General features: G+C 37.3%; 1 protein-coding gene across 2 annotated transcripts in view; it reads left to right on the top strand.

Moving 5' to 3' along the window:
- BRINP3 (BMP/retinoic acid inducible neural specific 3) overlaps positions 1 to 18051 on the top strand; it is a gene marked incomplete at both ends in the record, with an annotated part of 207321 nt that extends 189270 nt beyond the window's left edge. For both annotated transcript variants that reach the window (XM_084266494.1, XM_084266495.1), the window contains one exon: positions 16935 to 18051. In XM_084266494.1, coding sequence (XP_084122620.1) covers positions 16935 to 18051 — 1117 coding nt within the window. The remainder of the gene's footprint in view (positions 1 to 16934) is intronic.
- Between the last annotated feature and the right edge of the window lie 4014 nt (positions 18052 to 22065).

Raw genomic sequence — 22065 nt, 5'->3', positions numbered from 1 at the left:
CAGAGCTATATTGCAATAAGCAGTGGAGACTGTAAAACTCTGCCAGATACAAAGCTAACATTAATTTGTACTCCTTATATCACACAGAGTTTATTTTTTCTGGGAGTCAGAGTTTGGCTGTTAAGGGTTAACTTCAAAATCAAACCAACAAGTAACATTTGAGCAGGGTCAATTTTTCTTTAACTTTCTGGTAATGTCAATTCTAGCTGTAAGCAGCCTTGTGAAAAACACTGGATTATGTGTGGATTTGGACTTCTCAGTCCGTTTGCCAGCAGAGACTGATTGTGCTGCAGAGGCAATGTAATTACTCATCAAGGTGAGAGTGTTTATGTTGGAGCCCTGCTTACTTTCCCAGTGACAAGCCCGCTTGCCTTTGCTGTCAATCAAAAGCACCACAAAATGGCAGCAGCTAGAAACAAGGGAAAAGGCATTAATGCATTGAATCAAAGTGCCATAGTGAGCAGACTGAAGAAGATTCCACCAAAATCTCTCTGCCTCTGTAAAAGTTCCTTTAATGTAAATGCTAAGTCACCTTACCCACCAAAATACATGTAAAAGAAACCTCCTAAACCCATGTAAATGGATTGAGTGTTGAATAAATAAGAGAAATAATGGATGATAGGATTGCCTGAGGACATTAGGGCTGGTTTTGTGGCTGTTCCTTGTTATTCAGTGGCATTCATTGTGCACAGTGGGAAATCCTCAGCAAGAAAAAGGGAACATTAAAGTTCCTGGCTTGTACTTTAGCTAGTGACTCTGCAGTTATCACCACCTCGAGTCATCATTCCCTCACTGTATCTCCAAAACCTGTGTGAGTACATCCTACATCATGTTTCTATACTTTTTTTTTTTGGTTTGCACTTTGATTGGGAACTCTTCAAGACAGTCTCCTGAGGCAGATTGGCATTTTCCATATGGACAATGTCTTCAGGCACTTTCTGTTGTGACTGTTATTAGAAAGACACTAGGAAGTATATAATGTTTGCAGATTTTTGACAAGAATGGATGGAATCCTTTCTGGAACATCTTGCTAGCGCTGTCACCCTAGCAAATAGCTGTTTAAAACCTACCACTATAAAATTCTTTGTGTTTCATGACCTGATTCCCAACCTTAGAGTTTAAACGTACTTTCTGAGTGAAGTAGTTAAAACTGCAGAGCTGTTGAACTGCGGGAGTTAGGCAGTTTACTACAAGGTTAGAAAAATGAGCTGTTTACCCTGTATGTAGGTTCCAGGATGAATACATACGACATCCGAATCCATCAAGCCAAAGACAGCAAGTAGCTGTACGTGGCATTTCATTCTGTAATGACTGAGGAGAGCACTGTACTTCCCTGCAGCTTGTGCATTCCTCTCCCTTCAGCTAACTCTCCAGCAATGAGCACCTTACCTGCATTTCAATACAGATTCCATATCAGAAACCCCATTTGACTGTTGCGCATTTTACCAGCCAGACATGAGCACACAGCACACATAGTTCCTCTGAAGGTTCGGGTTGTGGCCAGCAACTTACACTAAAATCATTCTGTGGTTTTTCTTTCTTGTTTTTTAGCCAGTCTTACACTGCTCCTTGCATGTGAGAAATCTGTTATCATTTCTCTGTCTTCACTAAAAGAATCACATTTATCTCACTTTACCATTCACATCCTTTAATTATGACCCTTGTTTCATTGGTCATTGCAGTTGTTGAGACTGATTTTGGAAGGGCTTTCTTCAAGGGATTTTCGAAGCCTTTCCTTTCCTTCTCCCCCCCCCCCCCCCCCATTTTTTTTCCCTTTTTTTTCCTTTTTTTCTTTTCTTTTCTTTTCCAGCTGAGAGCATCTGGCCTTTCTGGAAAGGACAGATAAATCTTTCAGAGAGTGCCTAGGGTATTAAGGAGGGGTGTGTGCTTATACACACACACACACACACACACACACACAGATATATATAGAAAGCATACTGGAGTCCTTGTTAATAATAGAGTTCCTCCAGAGTCTTTAGTATCCCACGGTGCTTATAATCAAAGATATTTAAAATAACTGTGTTAAGAATGCTAAGCATTTCTTAAACCATATGCTGTTGTAAAGTCTGAAATGTTATATGTCATTTGTCAGAGGAATATATTCTTTAACAGACTTCTTTTTCCCTACAAGGAAATCTTGCCTACTCCCATTCAGTTTTGGTTATTAATGTTGACTTTCAGATATTCTTTGTGCAAGACAGGCTCCTTAAATTAATTCTTTCCAATACCAGCAGGTTAGTTTCACTAAGGATGAATTTAAAAGGGACTTAAAAGTTTGTGGGTTTTCTGTTGCTGTTGTTTTGGGTTTTTTTAATTATACTCCCTTAAATAAAAACTCACGAGGTATTAATAAAAATGTTACGGGGAGATTTCTGTTCTATCTGTTAATATTATGTTATAAAAAACCCACAAAAGAGGACATCGACTCAATAGAATGAGTTGGAATATCAAGATAAGTATCACATCAGAATATCTTCTTTCTTTTCAAGAAGAGTTATCACCTCTTTTGGGGAATGATCTATAGTCGATTATTCTTCCTGTACTCTTCTCAGGATGCACACTGTCCCACTGCTAATCTCCAGCATCTGCAGCAAAGCTCAACTGTCCACTTGAGATCTCCTAAAAACTCTGAGGTTTTGACAGAGTTGCAAAGTGTAGTACAGGAGTTGATTAACTCCAAAACAACTTCAGTGGCAGTTCATATCACTGTTCCTTATTTTCATGTGGTTCTGTCAGAGAAAGTCGGTGAGGGGTTACCCAGAGGTGTTACCATATCCTGGCTTCTGCCAGCATTGCAATAGCTTGTGGCTCCTGTGTGTTATTCAAACCAGGGTGAACTAGTTCTGTGTACAGGTGGAAAGTACTCAGGTTTCAGCAATGTGCAAGAAAGATTATTATTCTGAATTGCAAACGGAGATATTTTGTTCTCATCAATCATTTAACACTTGGTGGGGGATAGATAATAGTTCTATGAGGTAAATCATTTTATCTTTGTATAGATTCCAAAAGAAATCTGCATAGCTTCCTAAGGTGGGACTGCAGTTTATCAGTGTCACTATCTATACTAATTTTCATTTTTGCAGATCGATGTGAAGAAAATTGGAGTTTTGTTGTTGACCCAATATCAGCCTTTCTATCAACTTACACCTTGCATTCCATGTTATGTATTTGCTTGTTAAAAGAAGACAAAAATGTCAGAAGATACACAATTACTTGATATTTGCCTATAAGCTTGAGTGCTACTATCTCCTAATTTATACACATACAACATGTGGTCATCTATATTAATACTTTCCATATTTATGACTGTTACATAAGTGACATCAATTTACAAGAATTATACATTATTAAGTGAAATACATGCTGTTTTAAAAAGGGTATGATACAACTTTTCTAGACAGCCTTTAATTTTCCGTCAGAAATGTAAGGATGTCATTACAATTTATGCAAACGTATCATGGCAGGAAAAGAAACCTGCAGAGTGTGTTGTGTTCATATTAAAACTTTAAGGGTTTGCTTGAAATGATAGTTGGTTTAACTTATTTTCAGTTATTATAACATGAGAGTGAAAAAAACCACACTGGGCTCAGAATCTTATTTTATTTTTTTAATATCATGATAAGTGAGGCATAAATACAGAAATGAGGTTCGGATTTGTTAATTAAAACCATTACTCTTTACTGTGAGGTTCTGGCTTTGGTGTAGCACTTCTGTTTCTACGTGGTAGGAGAAAATTACAGATTATTGCTGTTTATATTGCTGTAGAATCTAGAGGCAATTAAATTTACAATCCAGATAAGGAAACAGTGGAAAAATTTAAGGTCATTGTCAAAGGAAAAGGGCAAGTGTCTTGTCCATAGTCATGATCATACAGAGAGATGGTGAAAAATGCAGGAATAGAATCCAGATTTTGCCTTTATGCTACAGGCTGTTAATGAGGGCATGATTTTGCCTGTATTAATGAGCCTTAACTCCAGAAAAACATGCAGTAGATTGCTGATTTTTCAGGCATTAAACTCTTTGCATATCCAGATCTGCTCTTCACCATTATTAAAAGTTTGAATGCTTTTGTGAGCACAGTTTTGTGGGGCTTTTGTAATTTTATTTTTAATTATCCTGCAAAGTATTTTAAAACCTCCAGCTCAGAAATTATCTTCATTGTCTGAACTTACTGTTTTACTCCTGTTTTGAATTAAATACTCCAAGAACATGGATGCTACTTCCTCCTATCCTAAGTGCCACATTAAAACACTCAGTAACCTGTATGCATTTTTCAATAGCTTTGTGATCTGCTGCCTTTCAATCAAGTCTACTTTTTATATTAATTCTGGGATTTCCACTGGAAACTAGAGCTGTTATTACATTTTGTGATTGTTGCAAATGCAGCTCACAGATACATCTTTGACTGAATTTGAACTTGTGTGTTTGGCCTCAGGATGTCAATTGACAAGGAAATCCAGTTGGTCTTAGTAGCCAGCCACAGCTAGCTCACTTCCACTTACACATTTAGTATTCAAATTAGGTTCATGCCAACATATAGAAATGTAATGAAGCCCTGTCCTCATAATTATACTATGATTACTTCAGAGCTAGACATAATTTAAGATTCAAAGACACTCCTAAATTATCTACTTTTATACTTCAGCCTTATATTATTCAGTAGAAGATATTTTAATTTGTAAATCCTACTTAATTTTTTTCTACTTTTTCTAAGCCAGTGTTCTTTTCCTTCAGTTCATTCATTGTTACATATTACTTTTTGGGCAGTTGGAACACAGAGTAAAAAGCTTCAAGCAGCCATTGCCCAAGCTATATTAATGTGAAACTCTTTCAGAGCTAATACATCCAGCTGGGAAGGAAAGGCTATCTGTAGTGCAGGGAAACAACCAGGGCAGTACTGAGTATCAGTACAGACAAGGAGATGAATGGATTGAGATCCCCAAGGAGGAGGACTTGGGGCTGCTGGTTGTCGTGAAGCTCAACATGACCTGCCAATGTACATGTGCAGCCCAGAAAACCAATGGTGTCCTTGGCTGCAGCACCAGCAGCATGAATAGCAGGTCTAGGGTGGTGAATCTCGCTCACTACTCCAGTCTGAGGCGACCGCCCTGCAGAGCTGCATCCAGCTCAGGGGGTCTTCAGGACAAGAAGGACACGGAACTGTTGGCGTGAGTCCAGAAGAGGCCACAGATATGATCTGAGGTCAGGGTTGTTCTGCTTGGAGAAGGCTGTGGGGAGACCTTATTCTGCCCTTTCAATATTTATAGAGGGCTTATAAGAAAGAATGAAAGACTTTTTACCAAGCCCTGCAATGGCAAAACAAAAGGCAGAAGGTAATTCAGATGAGATATAAAGAAGAATTTTTATTTTAATTTTTTTACAATGAGGGTGGTGAGGTACTGGAACAGGTTAGTCAGGCATGTTGTGGATGCGCCATCCTTGGAAGTGTTCAAGATCAGGTTGGATGGGGCTTTGGACAACCTGGGCTAGTGGAGGGTGTCCCTATCTGACTGTTAGACTGAATAATCTTTAGAGGTACCTTCCAACCTAAATCATTCTATGATTCAATGATTGTACACAGGTGTATATGTGGCATTATCAGGTCCTATTTTACCTATGTATAAAAGCAGAGGAGAGGGGATCCTACTTTCAGTTTGTCCAATTTTATACTTCATTTCCTTCACACATGAAAAGCTGATTATGTTAGATTAAGCTTCATTGTTATTGGTCTCATGTCTTAAAGAGGCATATTTATCTGTCACTGAAGCCTCTAGATAAGCTTTTTATATCTTAATTTTTAAAAATAATAATTAACACTTTAATATACAGCTGGAAAGGTCCACCTAAAATTCTACCTTCTGTGGCCAAAGGTAAGTTTTGCACTCATCTAACATGACAAATAAAAGTACACACATACCTCAGAAACATAACAAAAGTGGCTTCAAGAAGTACACGTAGTTTTGTTTGGTTTTTGGTTTTGGTTTTGATTGTGAGGTGTCTTTTTGCCTCCTGTACATGAAAGCAATTATTTTTTCCTAGCACCTCTTAGTCCTTTTGTTCAGCCTTTGACACCATTAATTAATTTCACTGTTATTTCCTTTGTCCCTGCAATGCAATGGATCACTAGTTAGTAAACGCTTCTCAAAGTTTATCTCCGATTTGAACCTCTTTAAATAAACAGTTGGTTCTAAAAAAGTGGTTTACTTTCCATTTCAGTATAGCACAATGATCATTATTATAGCTGTGTCAAAAAACTGTGGGTGTATTATCTTCAAATGCTTTTTCTATAGCCATTCTTTCATGTATGTGTAGGAATGTTTCAAACCAGAAAACTTTGCCATGAGACTTAAAAGGGTGCAATATTAGAGTACTTAAAGCTACAATTCTTTGTAAATAAATTCATAAAAGGTCATCTAGAAATATTAAAATAAGTATTTTAACGTAAAAATATTCTTTAGTCTAGAGTATCATGTACTCATGGCAGTTTAGTTTTATGAGGTGTGACAGTTTGATATAATTTGATAAAGGGGCTTAATTTATCTACATTTCCTAATACAATATTGGTTTTAAAATATAGAGCACCAGCCTTAACAAGGGTGGTGAGACTACGAAACAGCTGCAGAATGGCAACAGAAGGAATGGAAGATCTATCTGCAAATTTCCTTAAAAGTAGGATTAACAGAGGAGAACATTTTAACTTCCATAAATCAACATAGATTCAGTTTAGATTGTTATTAATTCCAGCATCAACCTCCTGACTCTTCCAGTCCTTTTCGTGTAGTATAACCACCACAGATTCTCACACCAAAATAGATTTCTATAGTTACCTCTTCCACTTTTTTGTTGGAAACATATGGAAACAATATTTCCATAAAAATTCCATAGCTAATAAGTAACTTTTATCTGTGTGTTAACAGGGGCTTTTTAGCAATGTCATCTCTGTAGGCAGAGATTTTTCTCTTGTTTATATACATTTACAAAGGCATCCTAGTCCTTCTCTACTTCATAGTATGCTTATGTTGTTTTAACCATGAGCCAAATAGCTAATACAAACTTTCAGATCAGTGGTAAAATATCTCCCCTTCTACTCTGCCCTGGTCAGGCCACACCTGGAGTATTGTGTCCAGTTCTGGCCTCCCTGGTATAAAAAAGACAGGGATCTCCTGGAGAGAGTTCAGAGAAGGGCTACAAAGATGATTAAGGGCCTGGAGCATCTCCCCTATGTGGAAAGGCTGAGTGAGCTGGGGCTGTTCAGCCTGGAGAAAAGAAGACTAAGGGGGGATCTTATTAATGTTTATAAATATCTGAAGTATGGAATGCAGGGGGAATGGCCAGCCCCTTTTCAGTGCTCTGTGGGGACAGGACAAGGGGCAATGGCTGCAAGTTGGAGCACAGGAAGTTCCGCACCAACATATGGAAGAACTTTTACACAGTGAAGGTGACAGAGCCCTGGGACAGGCTGCCTAGGGGGTGTGGAGCCTCCTTCTCTGGACATATTCCAGACCTGTCTGGACACCTATTTGTGCGACCTGTCCTAGGGACCCTGTTTTGGCAGGGGGGTTGGACCAGATGATCTCTCAAGGTCCCTTCCAATCCCTGTGATTCTGTGATTCTTTGATCTGGTGCAGATGAGGTCACCTGTGGTATTTTAAGATGTGAACTTAGAATAGCTGCAATGCTCCTATCATCTTTTTTAGCAGGATTTGAAGACTCATTGACAGTCTCACTGACACACCTGTAACATGAGCCATAGTAAAATAACTTCAGGCATGTTTATTTGAGTGATTGTTATAGTACCACTTTAATTTTGTGAGGCTGTATAAACTAAAAATATTAAAATTATTCATTCTCACTGGCTTTCTGGTGACTGCACGGTCAGTAGGTTCAACCCGTTTCCCAGAGGAACAGTGCGTTTACATAAGGATCATTACAAAATGTAGTAGCAAATAATGTTCTTATTATGAGTCAGAACCCAGAAACAAAGTACTTGAAGTCTTTTTTTTCCTTCTGAAGAGGTGATCCCGCAAGATCAGTAGGACATTGGAGAGACATGGCACTTACCTACCTGTAAGCCCATTTGATGTTGATGTTACTGTCTTACAGATTTATAGCGGACTCAACCTCCAAAGGAGGGAAAAATAGGTAATGGGTATTTTACTGCCTATACACTTCTTGTTATGTTGTCTTCAGTTTTTTACTTAGCATCTGCCTCACTGAGTACTCATCATCTGCTACTGAGCCATCTGATGTACAACAGATGTTAAGCACTTAGTGAGGCAGAGAAGGAGGTAAAAGTGTCATATCATGATTAAACACTTGCTACAGCTATTATATAGGGTGACCATACTCCTTTGTTCTTACATTTAATGTTACAGTGAATTGAACATGCTTTGTAAACACATGCTTTGGATTAAACTGGAAACTGCTATTATTCAAATAAATTAATATTTTATATAAGTACAGTTATTTCATAACACACAAAAATATTGCAAAATACTTTGATTACAATTCAGTATTTAGAATTGGAGAGCATTTCATAGTTAGGTAATGCAATGCAACTTCATACAGATGTATTCAATTTACCAATACAGTTAAGATTTATATTTCTCATTAAGATGATTCTCATCGGAAACTTTGCTGATGTTAACTGATACATTAACTTCCATAGCATTATGCTCTTTTTTTAATCATGTTTGTCTAAATGTGAGATTATATGGCAGGCTTTCTGTACCCTGTAAGTATTCTAGCTGAAAGGATGGTAGTCAACTGCTTAGTGCAGCCTATGCAACAGAGGCTCACCCACGAGAGTCTTATCTTCCAGTAATATCAGCCTGATCTTCTGATAGTATAGTGGAATGCAAGGGTTGAACATAAGAAAGTAGAGCTGGACTTCTTACTAAATCGTAATTAATGAACAATTTGTTTCCCAGTAAATTTTAAGACTTGAGAAAACTTGAGGAACACTGTCACACACAACTAAGTAGATTCATATTGATGTATATGATCAAAGACATTAGTGTCAGAGAGACACGTTCAGCCACACAAGAGAAGTGGTTCACGTGACTAGAAACAGTCAAAGCTGAGACTGAAACGTCAAAATAGTGGAAAGCAAGTTTAGGAGTCTTAACTGAGGCGTATGTGATTTTTTTGGGTTAACTGTATCAGTGTTCTTCTCTGCAGAAGTCAGAGCAGAGGCTTCATAGTCTATTTCCTATAAATAAAATCGATATTCAACTAGCAGAACAACAGGCGATATTGAGGTTTTCATAGGAACCCCATCCTGGACATACCACTTTTTCTATAAACTTGTGCTTCTTTTGAAAGGTTAATTTCAATGACTCTAGATCAATAAACAAATGAAGTGTTAAAAATGTTCTAAAAAAATTCCATGGATCTGTAATTGGTTATATAATTATATAATAATTATAAGAAATAATCTATACTTACCAAGTATTTTATTTCATTAAATTAAACATTACTTAATTTGTAGAGTAGAATTGTGATTTCAAGTGTATGACTCATCCAAAACAGCTTTTAATTAAAGCTTATCACATAATTTTGTATGATGGTGAAGGTATAGATATTTCAGGTATAGATATTTCATTTTGATTTGAAACTCATTGAAGTAACTAGGAAGATTTTTGCTGGTTTTAAAGTCAGAAGTTTTATATCTCCATGTTTGGAAAAGTAAGACATCAGGCCAGTAAATATAATTTTCAAAATCAAATAGTAATGTTTGCAGTGTCATTAAAAAAATAATTGCAGAGCTCTTTCAACTTTCCCTCAGAAGCTGTCTTAATTTATTTATTAACCTCTATAAATAGGAAGAAATGGCTCAAGATAAGCAGTCTTTGTTCATTTACACATGTCCCCCATTAACACAATGAGAATATAAATGATTAAATAAAAATTGATTTAAGGTAAAAGAACACTGTGAATGTATACAGAACAATGTGATGAGAAATGAAGTACAAAGACTTGACTAAACCTGAGGACAAGAACAACAGTATACTAAATTTTGAGTAAAGTCATACTAACTTTAATCCTCTCGTGAATATCTTAAAGTTGAAGAGTCTGTCCTGATCAAAGTAAACAGGAGTTTTTCTTAATGACTCCTGTAGAGCTCAGATATCAAGCCAGCTTTAAAAAATGAAATAATAATAAAAAAAGGAAAATAAAATTAAGTCCTATGACAGAGTTAATAAGCATTTTTCTTTCTGACATCACTCTAAAGAGTGGATCTTGAATATGTCAAATGATGAATATATCAAATGGTGATTAAGAAGAAAGTAGTTAGGAAGAAAGTAGTTAGGAGTAGCATACTGAAATTTGCAGAGTACATGGATAAGCAAGCACTAGTTAAGCCAACTAACTGAGAAAATTAAAAAAGAATTAGATCTAATACAATAGAAAAAGGAAATCTAACCAATGTCATCAAGCAGTAACTGACACTGTCTTATGTGAAGAAAATAATCACCTAGAAGAAAAATGAGATTTTGTATGTCTCATGCTAAGTGCACTGAGCTTCAAAACCTTTTCCCACACTCTGCCATTGTTTGGAGGCAATTGCAAAATTATTTAAGAGAAAAAAGAAAACAGGATCCCTTTAAAATCCCAAAGATGGTTAAGTAATGTTTTTGTTTTCAAGGAATTTTTTTAATGATATTTTCCAAACTACATGGCATAATATAGGAATAATTACTTAATTAGAATGTCAGTCATTAGTGTGAAGTTTTTTGCCAACCTGTGGCTGTGATGCTTGTGGAGGATATTCTACAGCTCAGTGGTCTTGATTGGTTTGTGTTGGCCTTGTAGATAAGGCTCAGGAAAAGTAGCAAAATCTTGGATGTCTTATACATTATCCAGGAACAGAATTATTTTTTTTTCTCCTTAGGTATTAGAGATTCACTCTACTTGTACTAACAGTAGGCATGTGTACCCAGCCTGAACTGATGCTGAGGGTTTTTCTGGTTCCAGATGCAAGAGTTTGCATTTCTCTTCCTTAGAACAGATCTTGTTAGGTAAGGGCAAGGCAAAGACACTAAATGCATTAACCATTTCTGTTGCCTGGTCTCCTTTTTCCTTTAGTCTGTATTTTCCTCCGAGTGTCTCGCTCAAATACACTTGTAGAAATCCTTCTTATTATCACTCACATTGCTCACTCATTTCAAATCATGCTGAGTTTTGAAATGTCATGTAATTTAATCTCTGCATGGCCAGGACATGTTTCTGCAGTTTTCCTAAGCAGCTTATCCCAACTTTCTACCTAGGTATACGTCTCATTATTTGAGCTTAGACAGGATTTCCCTGTGCATCCAAGTTATCATCCTGCTGTGTCGGCTCAACTTCTACACATCCAAATGGACTACTGTGTTATAAAGACATCATTCTTGAGGAACAATCACATTAGCTGGGCTGTTTTCCTTTTTAGGGTAGCATCATCTGGTACCTAACCTAGTAATTCCCTGACCAAGAGGAAGGTTGCTCTCCTGAAGACCAGGATAACTATTCTGTTACTTATTGCTATCAGTTCCTTCGGGATTTTTGATTTGATCCTCCTGCAGCCAATGTAACCAAGGTTGTCATCAACTTTTATATCTTCCGCCAGTTCTTCTCTGTTTATGACTAACAATTCTAGCAGAGCAACTCTCCTATTCAGCTCCTTCAACACCTGCATTAAAAAATTAAAAATAAAAAAATCCTCAATTCATTTTAGTCTTTTCCTAGATTATTCTTGTCTTGTCACCTTATCCCACCACCATCTCTGCTGGGATTAAGTCCCCCATGAAGGTCAGGACCTGTGGTCATGTTGCTTCCTCTGGTTGGTAAGGAAGGCTTCATCTACTTCCTTTCTTGATCTTGTGGTCTGTAGCAGATTCTGTCCACAGTCTCCCAGTTGATGGCCTCGTGTCTCATTCCACCCCATAAGATCGATAAGATTCGATAGCAAAGTTTCAGTTCAAATCACTCCTTTGTGTGTAGTCCAGCTATTTCCCCTGCCCTGTTCATCACAAACACCCAAAGACAATCCAGCCACATCTCTGTGATCCCAGTGAAGTCACAGCCTTGCAACCACGCCCATGTCTTCTGCCTGTTTCTCACACCTGCATCTGTGCCTAGGCTCTTGAGCTAGGTCCCTAGTAGTACCACTCCCAGGTGGGAGAGTTTTTCCCAGACCCTTTTTTCCCCTAGACCCCAGTTTGATCCAGCCCCAGGGTAACATTGCTTGAAGCCCTTCTCACAAAGTCAGCAAGTTTTTTGCCCAAGATGTCACCCATTATATTCTGTTAGATCCCATCTCTCCCTTGCTGCCATCCATCCTCAAAGAGGATCCAGTGGCTGTAGAAGCCTAAGCTGTACCTATCTGATCATACTAGCTGTTCTGACAGGTGTTGACCTTTGGGAGGCATCTGCTTCTAACCAAGCCCTTGCCCTTGAATGAAGTGTCCAGAATTTTAAATGACCTTGTATTTCTAGGAGAAAAGGAGAACTTGCAGAACAACATTCCATTGTGAATTTATGTAATTAAGGATGATTGGCTTAAATAAAGGAGGCATTTCTGAAATTTTATGTACTTAATTTGCTTAATTTACTTGAGTGAAAGCAACAAATTTATGAAGAGTAACTGTATTCTTTAATGACAAGATTTTAAAAAAGCAGTCGAGTAACACAGTTGGTTTTATTATTTTAATTTATGTTTGTAGCCTGTTCAATGACAAACAAGTATAAGGAAAACTTCTTGAAATCTCTCTGATTAAAACAATGTAAAAAAAATCCAAAAAAGGTAAAAAGTATTGGAAGGTTATAGTTTTGAATTTTATTTGGAATAGGGAGAAAACCTCCTTCCCTCTAAGGTTCTTGGTCCCCTTGCAAACTCTAATGATGAAAGATGTAGTTGTTTTAATAAGCTGAGTTACAAAGTTACAAATTTATGTGATTGTGCAGCTATATAATTTCATGCAGACTTTTAGACTGCTGCTTCTACTCCTTAACAACAACAAAAAAATAAAGTAGTCTCATTAAAAAGAAAAAGAACAAAAAAGTGACATTAAAGATCTTGCTTCTCAGAATAATGGAAACAGTAGATTAAATCATTAATTAGGAAAAAATGTTTAAAAGACTGTGTGGCTGGAGAAGTGAATAACCAAAACCAAATCAACAGGTTCTAGTAAATTATTTTTCTGGTTTAAATAGGCTTATTTAAACAATAGAAAATACTCTTTTTCTAGCAGTGCCATTGTCCTCAGCAGATATCTCTATTTCATTCACCTCTGTGGACCAAGAGAATTCCTTTCCTACTTTCTCAGTTCTTTTCTTTTCATCAGTAGATTGACAGTCTCCCTTTCCTTCTCTGTATGATGCACCCCGCATTCCTTTGATTTATTTTAATGACAAATAATAAACATATTCATAAGTAGTAATATAATATTCATTAAAAAAAACCTGTAATCCTATCCACTAGACCTAGGAGGAGGAAATAGTAGGGGAAACATAACATGGATCAACTTCAAGCTGCAAATTATCTCCCTTACCTTATGTGAGTGATTAACTTAGGCTGGCTGACAGATGCCTGCACACTGAACTAGCTTTTGTCTGACTAAATCTCTGTTATAGGAGGGGAGAAATAACTCAGATATAAAAACCTGTGAGAGATAAGAACAGTTGGCTGGAACTAGCTGTTGTGCTGTATGTGGCCACCCGTGGCCTCTTCTTACAGAGGCGATTCCTGTGCTTGCCTCCCTGCTGTCAAAACCGTGCTAGTGACACTTAAAGAAGGCAACAATCAAAAATTTTCTTATTTACATCTATCAGGAAGTATCCAAAACTAGTCTCCAAAAATTTGTAGCTGGTGTGTAGTTGTGATGAGTTGACCTTAGTGGGACACCAGGTGCCCACCAAACCATTCTATCAAGCCAGCATCAGGACAAGGAGGGGAGAAATAGAAGATGGAAAAAAATCATGGATCAAGATAAAGGCAATTTAATAAAGCAAAAGCAGAAGGTGGTTCATGAAAGCAAAGGGAAACCAAAAGGTTTAATCTCTACTTCCCACTATCAGGTGCTGTCTGTCCACTTTCTGGGAAGCAAGGCTTTGTATGCATATTAGTAGCAGCTGCTCTGAAAGACAAATATAAATAGTGAATGTCCCTCACACCCCTGTCCTTCCTCCTCCTTTCTCTCAGCTTTTTATCGCTAAGCAGATGCCATATGGAATACCCCTTTGGTCAGTTTGGGTCAGCTCTCCTGGTCGTATCCGCCCCCAAGATCTTCAGCCTACTGGTGAGGAAAAGGTTGGAGAGACACCCTGTGCAAGCACAGCTCAGCAGTACTGAAAACACTGGTGTGTTATCCACACCTTGTTAGGTACCAATAGCACAGCACAGTGGGGACTGCTACGGGGAGAATTAGCTCCACCTCAGCCAGACCAAATACAGCTAACTGCCAGAGCTCTAAGCCAGGATAGATGCTGTTAAACCATAGTGATATTGCTTGTCCATGATATCTCAGTGCCAAGTCCAGGCTACTAATCTGTTGAAAAAACTTACATAGTCAGATGACTTTCTTTGGCTTTGGAGTTCAGGCACAGTTAGCATTCTTCTGACTAGAGTATATTATGCAAACATATCCTTAGATGCTACAAACTCTGTAGCATGGTTGATGTTTTGTGTGAGCTGACACTGTGATACATGGAATCCTTACAGTAAATCTTCAAATGTTTATCCACTACTGAGATGATTTGAGTCCACAGCTGTAAAGTCAGAGTTAGTCTGTGCCAAATGAAGATTTCTGGAAACGTACTCCATGTAAGACAACTTTATAAAGCCATGGACTTCTGTTTGCAAGAGAAGTGAAATGGGATGCTAAAAGTTTCATTTACAAACCTGATCATTCTCAGCTGTTGAATGTGCTTAATGTTGGTCCAGTGGCCACATGGTACTGGCTGTTAGTGCAAGCAGAAAACTTTGAGATTAAAAAGAAAATTACTTGTTCTTGAAATCTGCCCAGTTATCCATCCAAGATAATAAGTCAAAATAAGGAAACAACTTTACAAAGGCTGTTGTGAAACAAATGGCATAACCCAAATATCTAAAGGGAAAGAAATAATCCAGACTTTTCTGTCTTACATTCAGCAGCTTTTGGAGTTCAGTATCGGATCTTAAATAAGCACAGAACAATAAAGAGCTAGGAAAAAGCTGTAACAAGAGACCTTTGAAAGGTTAGTTTCTCTCCTTTGGACAAGGATCTACTCTGTTTTGATTGCTGTGGTGCATCACAGGGCTGGTAGCAATAAGATACACCATGTGAGACATTGTCTGGCTGCAAAGTTCATCCTGTAATGGGAAGCAGGGTCATAACATAACACACCTGAACTGCAGTTCTGTGAGCTACCAGGGCAAGCTCAGCAGGTACAGATTATTGTCTAAACAACCCAGACAAAGTACACAAAACCTTTAATGTTCTACTCTATTTTGGAGTAGTTTCTACACTGTGACATTGACCTTACTTGTAGAATGGACATTATGTTTTCTAATCAGGAAATGTAGAATTTAACTTGCTGATATATTTTTGCTTATTGCTGATTTCCAATAATCACAAAGAAGAATGATGTTTAGGCATTCATGTCATGAATTCTATTATATTTACTTCTATAAAGTACTAGTAGTTTATATGTATATTTAAAAACTCCCAAAACAACCAAGCGTCACACCTTCAACCAAAAAAAGAGGAAAAAAAATAGTCACTAGAGTATATAGCAAAGTAATATTACAAATTTTTATTTTCTTTTTTCTAAAGAATCAGACTTTGAGATGCCATAGATTTTTAGTTGTAGCATTTTTTAATAGTCAAAAAAAAGCAACGATTTTAAGATTTCTGAATGATTCATTGGCTGAGACAAATTCAGATATGACTTTAAATATAAGCCAGTAGAAAATGAGGTCTTGCATTTTCTCTTTGAAACAATGCAATGAAAATTGAAGAAACTGTGCAGCCGTAGTCATTTATGTGGCAACAATAGGTCTGACTGCAGTGGCCAAATCAAGTTCTTTAAACTGTTCATAGCTTGGATTAATAAGAACTGAAAAATACACATAGAGAAAGATGATTTTCCTCTTGACTATGCCCATGTAACTCCGTTGCTTCCACTGTCTTTCCTCTAGTGATTGTGCCTCATCAGCCTAAACTGTTGGTTTCAGTGTCTGTTATCCCAGTGTGATGTAGGACATTAACTGTTGCTTCTAGTGAAACCATAATGAGATGACAACACAAACGTTAGAGTGATCTTTTAATTTCATCTCCAAAGATGAAAAATAAACACAAGATGCTCATGCATGGCTTCCTGTAGGGATATTGTCATGCTGGAAATCACCTGAAGAATTAAGACTGAATCGATTTTAGTGGGGTGTGGGGTCCTACTTGCTATTCCGGGAAAACATTTTGACTTACGGTCTATACATCAAAGCAACTCCAGCAAGTAACAGGAAAGCTTGCAAGCTTACAAAAATCTTTATAAAGAAATAGAGAGATGTTACAGAGTTATACATACATAGATACATTCAAAGCATCTGCTTGATCAAATAGGATGAAGAAAAATGGTTTCAACTGCATAGGCTGGTAATCTGAAGACAATTATTGAAAAATGGCTCTCTGTCAGCCTTCCTTGACAGAGATACAGAGAGAACTAAAACATGAACTAAATGTTCCTGTTGTGCCTGTGAGTTTATAAGGAAACTTTGCTTTTTTGATTTTCCATTGTTAAAGGGCAATTTATATATGTATTTATCTGACAGCAGATGCTGTCATCTGCCTTTAATGCCTTAATATGCTACTATAGAGCAACTTTATTTTTCTCTTTCTGATAAAAAATAGCCAGGTTGTATTTACTGTGTGCAGGTCTGATTTGAGTTAAAATAAGTTATTTTAACATTGCAGATCTTCCAACTATTGGCTCAACCGCATCCAGTCCTTTCTCTACTGCAATGAAAATGGCCTCCTGGGAAGTTTTTCTGAAGAGACTCACACATGTACCTGCCCCAATGACCAGGTTGCCTGCCATGGGTTCCTTCCCTGCACTGTTGGAGATGGCTCTGCGTGCTTGAGCTGCGCTCCTGACAATCGTACCCGCTGTGGGAGCTGCAATGCTGGCTACATGCTGAGCCAAGGGCTTTGCAAGCCTGAAGTGGCAGAATCAACTGAGCACTACATTGGGTTTGAGACTGACCTTCAGGACCTGGAAATGAAGTATTTATTGCAGAAAACAGACCGGAGAATTGAGGTCCATGCCATCTTCATCAGCAATGACATGCGCCTTAACAGCTGGTTTGATCCTTCTTGGCGCAAACGGATGCTCCTTACTCTTAAGAGTAACAAGTACAAGTCCAGCCTGGTCCATATGATACTAGGCCTCTCTCTTCAAATTTGCCTAACTAAAAACAGCACCTTAGAGCCTGTTCTTGCTGTTTACGTCAACCCTTTTGGGGGCAGCCACTCTGAGAGCTGGTTTATGCCTGTGAATGAAAATAATTTCCCAGACTGGGAGCGGACTAAACTGGACTTACCCCTTCAGTGTTATAACTGGACGCTGACTCTGGGCAACAAGTGGAAGACATTTTTTGAAACTGTGCACATCTATTTGAGGAGTCGAATAAAGTCAAACGGTCCAAATGGCAATGAGAGCATCTACTATGAACCCCTGGAATTTATTGATCCCTCAAGAAACCTGGGCTACATGAAAATCAATAACATCCAAGTGTTTGGCTACAGCATGCACTTTGACCCAGAAGCAATTCGAGACTTGATTTTGCAGCTGGACTACCCCTATACTCAGGGATCACAGGACTCAGCACTTTTGCAGTTGTTAGAGATACGGGATCGTGTAAATAAACTCTCTCCCCCTGGTCAACGTCGTCTAGACCTCTTCTCTTGCTTGCTTCGTCATAGACTCAAACTGTCTACCAGTGAAGTGGTGAGGATTCAATCTGCTTTGCAGACCTTTAATGCCAAATTGCCAAACACAGTGGATTATGACACAACCAAATTATGTAGTTAACCATAAATGTGAAGCACAACACAAAACCTTGAAGGAGTTTTTACAGTGCTTTTGTGGAACAGTTTATGTTTGGAAGAGTAAATTTAAATTGTCTTTTCAATATCTGTCTTATATCAGTCAATACTGTTGGATGGCAATTTACACACATGAACTTGCTGACAATGAATATATTATACCTGCAGTTTTGGTTTATGAATGAAATAAATACTGACACCAGTCTAGAAGACATTCTACTTTTTACAATAAATTTCATTTGTAATTTTATATGTTCCGTGGCAATGCTTTTGTGCATTACATCCTCTAGAGGGAACATAGAAGGATACCAATAAAATTTTGTAGCTGAACAGTTATTAAAAAGAAATGCTGTGGGATTCTTTTTTCTTACACAAAAGTAGTAACCTTGATACACTTTTGTGTGTGTTGAACACAGGAGGTGTAGGTAAAGAGAAGATAGTGACTTAAATTTTAAGACAAACTCTAGAGAAGTCATAGCCATAGAATATATTATTCTGAGGATGTGGATCTAAATGTTCATGCTGAACTGAAGTGACAACTGTAGCAATGCTTTCCTTGCTACACCTGAGGATTTCCTAAGGCGTGCCCTTTTCAAGGTACTCAGCATGACATCCAGACTCCCAGAGCGGTAATACTGAGTGTTTTAGGATGGACAGCATCGAGAGCCGTGCAGTGATGAGAGGTTACCTTAGCTCCTTAACAGACAGGTGAGGGGCTGTCTTTGCAACTGGTATTACTCACACTACAAAAGGAAAAGCATTTCACAGACAAAACACTTTCTGAAAGTCTCCATGATCCTTTGCTTTGCACACTTACAGAGAGAATTGTGCACACGTATACATCATCTCCTTCCAAATACACACACTGTAACATTTATCAAGAACTATCTGGTTTGAACTATTTGCCTAAATACCATCATACTGATTAGATTCTAATTCCTTGACAGTGTAACTGTTTGATATGTGTGTATTTTTTTAATTGATACAGATAATATCCTTTCAGTGTAAGATTTTTGACTTTTTTAAAAATATACCCTCTTACAGAGGCATTCTACACATTTCAGCAGGAAAAAAAAAATCCATCTAAAATGGCAGAACTTGGGACTCTTAAGAACGTTTTACTACCTATTGCCAGAGAACAGCACAAATGGCTAGGCTGTCAGAAGTCCATGTCAGAAAATACAGGGTAAAGTGAAGAGAGCTGATACAAAGTCTTTTCACAGCACCTCCTCATGTTAAGTCTGAACCTGTGTCACTGATTACCTATAAAACTAACATTTTATGTGCAAGAACAGAAAGAAAACATCTATATTTAATTCATATACAATTTTAATTCAACTAGATTTCAGTTAATTTCCATTAAATTAAATTTTACTATTTTAATTAATATGGTATTATATATTATATTATGTATCATGACTGAATTCTTCCAATATTACAGTTTATTGTAATTTAACTCGGAAGTGCAGAGTAATCTGAATTTAAGCTACGCTCTTTTCTAGCTAAATCACAGCAGCACAAGAAATGCAATGCTTCATAATTTTATGTAAGCAAAATAAAATGCAAAGTCAGAAGCACTTCAGAAAGCCTGCTGCCAAGGATAACGTTCTCTTTTTTTGGTGATTCCTGTGTCTCTTGATTTCACCAAATATTTATAAGGATTACTATTTCACCACCACACATTTGGATAATCCGTCAGACGTTATATACAAGGAAGCCCTGCAGATGTAAAATGAGCAGTTTTTTCTTGTGATCAGCCTCTAGGTTCTGTTTGTTTTCTACTTAAATGATGCATCTCAGCCCCTTTCCTATGTGTCAAAATTTTAGCTTGCTCTTGTATTGGTAAGACCTTCTCAGTTAAGATTCTTACTATTCCTGTTTTCAGCTCCAAGTCTTTGGTATGTCTTTGGCAACTGTAACAAACTGTAGAATTAGATAGTTTGATTTTACTAGTCAGTAACTTGTGTAGTCTTTTTAAATAAACAAAAGACTATGATGTCTTTGGCAACTGTAACAAACTGTAGAATTAGATAGTTTGATTTTACTAGTCAGTAACTTGTGTAGTCTTTTTAAATAAACAAAAGACTATGATGTTATAAAATGAACAAAAAGCAAAAGAATCCTCTTCTGTTCGTAGAAAGTAAAAGTTACAATAGAAATGTGGGGCAATGATTTTTTTTTCCCTTATGTTATCCCTTCACTAGGGAAAAATACCAAGATCTGAGACTCCTCCCCCCAACCCCTTCATGCTCTTCCCTAAAAGATATTATCATTGACCAGCTTTTCTTCTTGGGTTTCTCTGATTTGGTTTGGGGTTTTTTTTTACTTATAAAAAAATAAAAAAATCTTTCTTTGCTGCAGTAGAAAGTTCTTAACTATGCCCAAATATGTACACAATAGAATGTGCAAATAAGAAGCCAAAAGATGCTTCAGTGAGACATCATTTCATTATTATACATCACATTAGTGTATTTGACTGGACTAGCAGAAAACCCTTGTCATTACCGTATCTTTGTGTCAAATTAAATGTATGCTATAACTTTCTTAGCCTGCTAGTCATGGGCTAATTTCAGAATTTGGAACCTGCAGGATCTTGGAATAATGAGGGTTTCTAATTTACTAAAACTGTATTCCCTAAGGATAAATCTAAAAGAAAATAAAAATTTAATAGTGGGAAAAAAACAAATCACAGGATGTGTCTGGTCCTCAAGTTACAACCAGTGGCCCAAAATATTTCCCTTTTGGTATTTTTCCTATTGAAATCTTTCTATGATCTCAAAAGGAAATTCAGGGTGCTTAAAAAAAAAAAGTAAAATAACAGGTCTGGATAAGTCAAAACAGTCAAAGACTTAATCTGTAAACAAATTTTGTAATAAGATATGAACATACTTGCGAGGAAGAAAGAACTGTGGCTACATCTATGTACACTCATTTCCACCCGGTCACTGCAGGTAGTATTTAGTGTATGCTATCCATCAGATCTCCACTGTGGGTTTTTGCTGTCCTTTCCCTTTTACACTCATCAATGCTGTTATTACCTGACATCATAAACTGAAAAAAACCCAAAAAACAACCAGACCAAAAAAAAAAAAAAGAAATTATAGTAATATAAGGAACTATACCATAACCACCTAATCCAGTATTCAGACCAAACTTTAGTGACTATAGTTATAATATCCACCAGGTAGATATTAATTATAACATATTAACCTTACATTTTAAGTGAAGGTAGCTGTTATATGACACAAAACTCTTATAACACTATTTTCTAAGCAAATGCAATTTAGATCATGTCTGAAGGCTGGGAGCCCAGCTAATGTCTAGCAGCTCTATTACAGGAACAAACCATAAACAACTGATGGACTACGTTATCACTGCCTAGAAACCAAAATTAGGTTTGCCAGAGTGATTTAAACCTCTGAGTGACACGATTTAGAATACAGAGGCTGAATTGAATCATATAAAAATATCATGAAGATGAATAAACTCATTCCTCTTATTTCATACTGAAAATATACAAGTAGAAATAAAATGTGTTCTAATTCTGGAGGCTGAAGGCAGGTAGAGGTGCAGTTGCATTTCAGGGTGTTTCTTCCTTTGCCACAGAACTGTTGCACCTCTACAAATATTTGGGGGAAGAACCTTTGTTTCCAAAAGTATGCATAGTGCTTATTCAGTAGATACTTCATGTCAGTAAAGAGGTAGATACCAAGAGAAATCAGTTTTTCCCAAGCTGAGCAAGCAGTCAGGCAACTTGAGCAGGAGAGAGAAGAGATACAAAGGTGGTGGCTACAACCATCAAAAAGACATTTCCTTGAAAATACAGCACATACTCCAGCTACAAAGCAAAAGACAGCAGAGCACCAAGGAGATCAATGCCCAGATCACTACACTACTGAGATACATCTCAACTTTGAGTCCTGCATGGTAATAAAGCTGCAACAGCAAGTAGGTAAATGTGATATAGTAAAGGATCAGTATTTTACAATCCACAGCTATC

Source organism: Gallinula chloropus, assembly GCF_964237585.1.
Source record: "Gallinula chloropus genome assembly, chromosome: 6".
Classification (NCBI taxonomy): Eukaryota; Metazoa; Chordata; class Aves; order Gruiformes; family Rallidae; genus Gallinula; species Gallinula chloropus.
The sequence above is the reverse complement of the archived record's forward strand: the minus strand, read 5'-3'. Positions and strand labels throughout refer to the sequence as shown.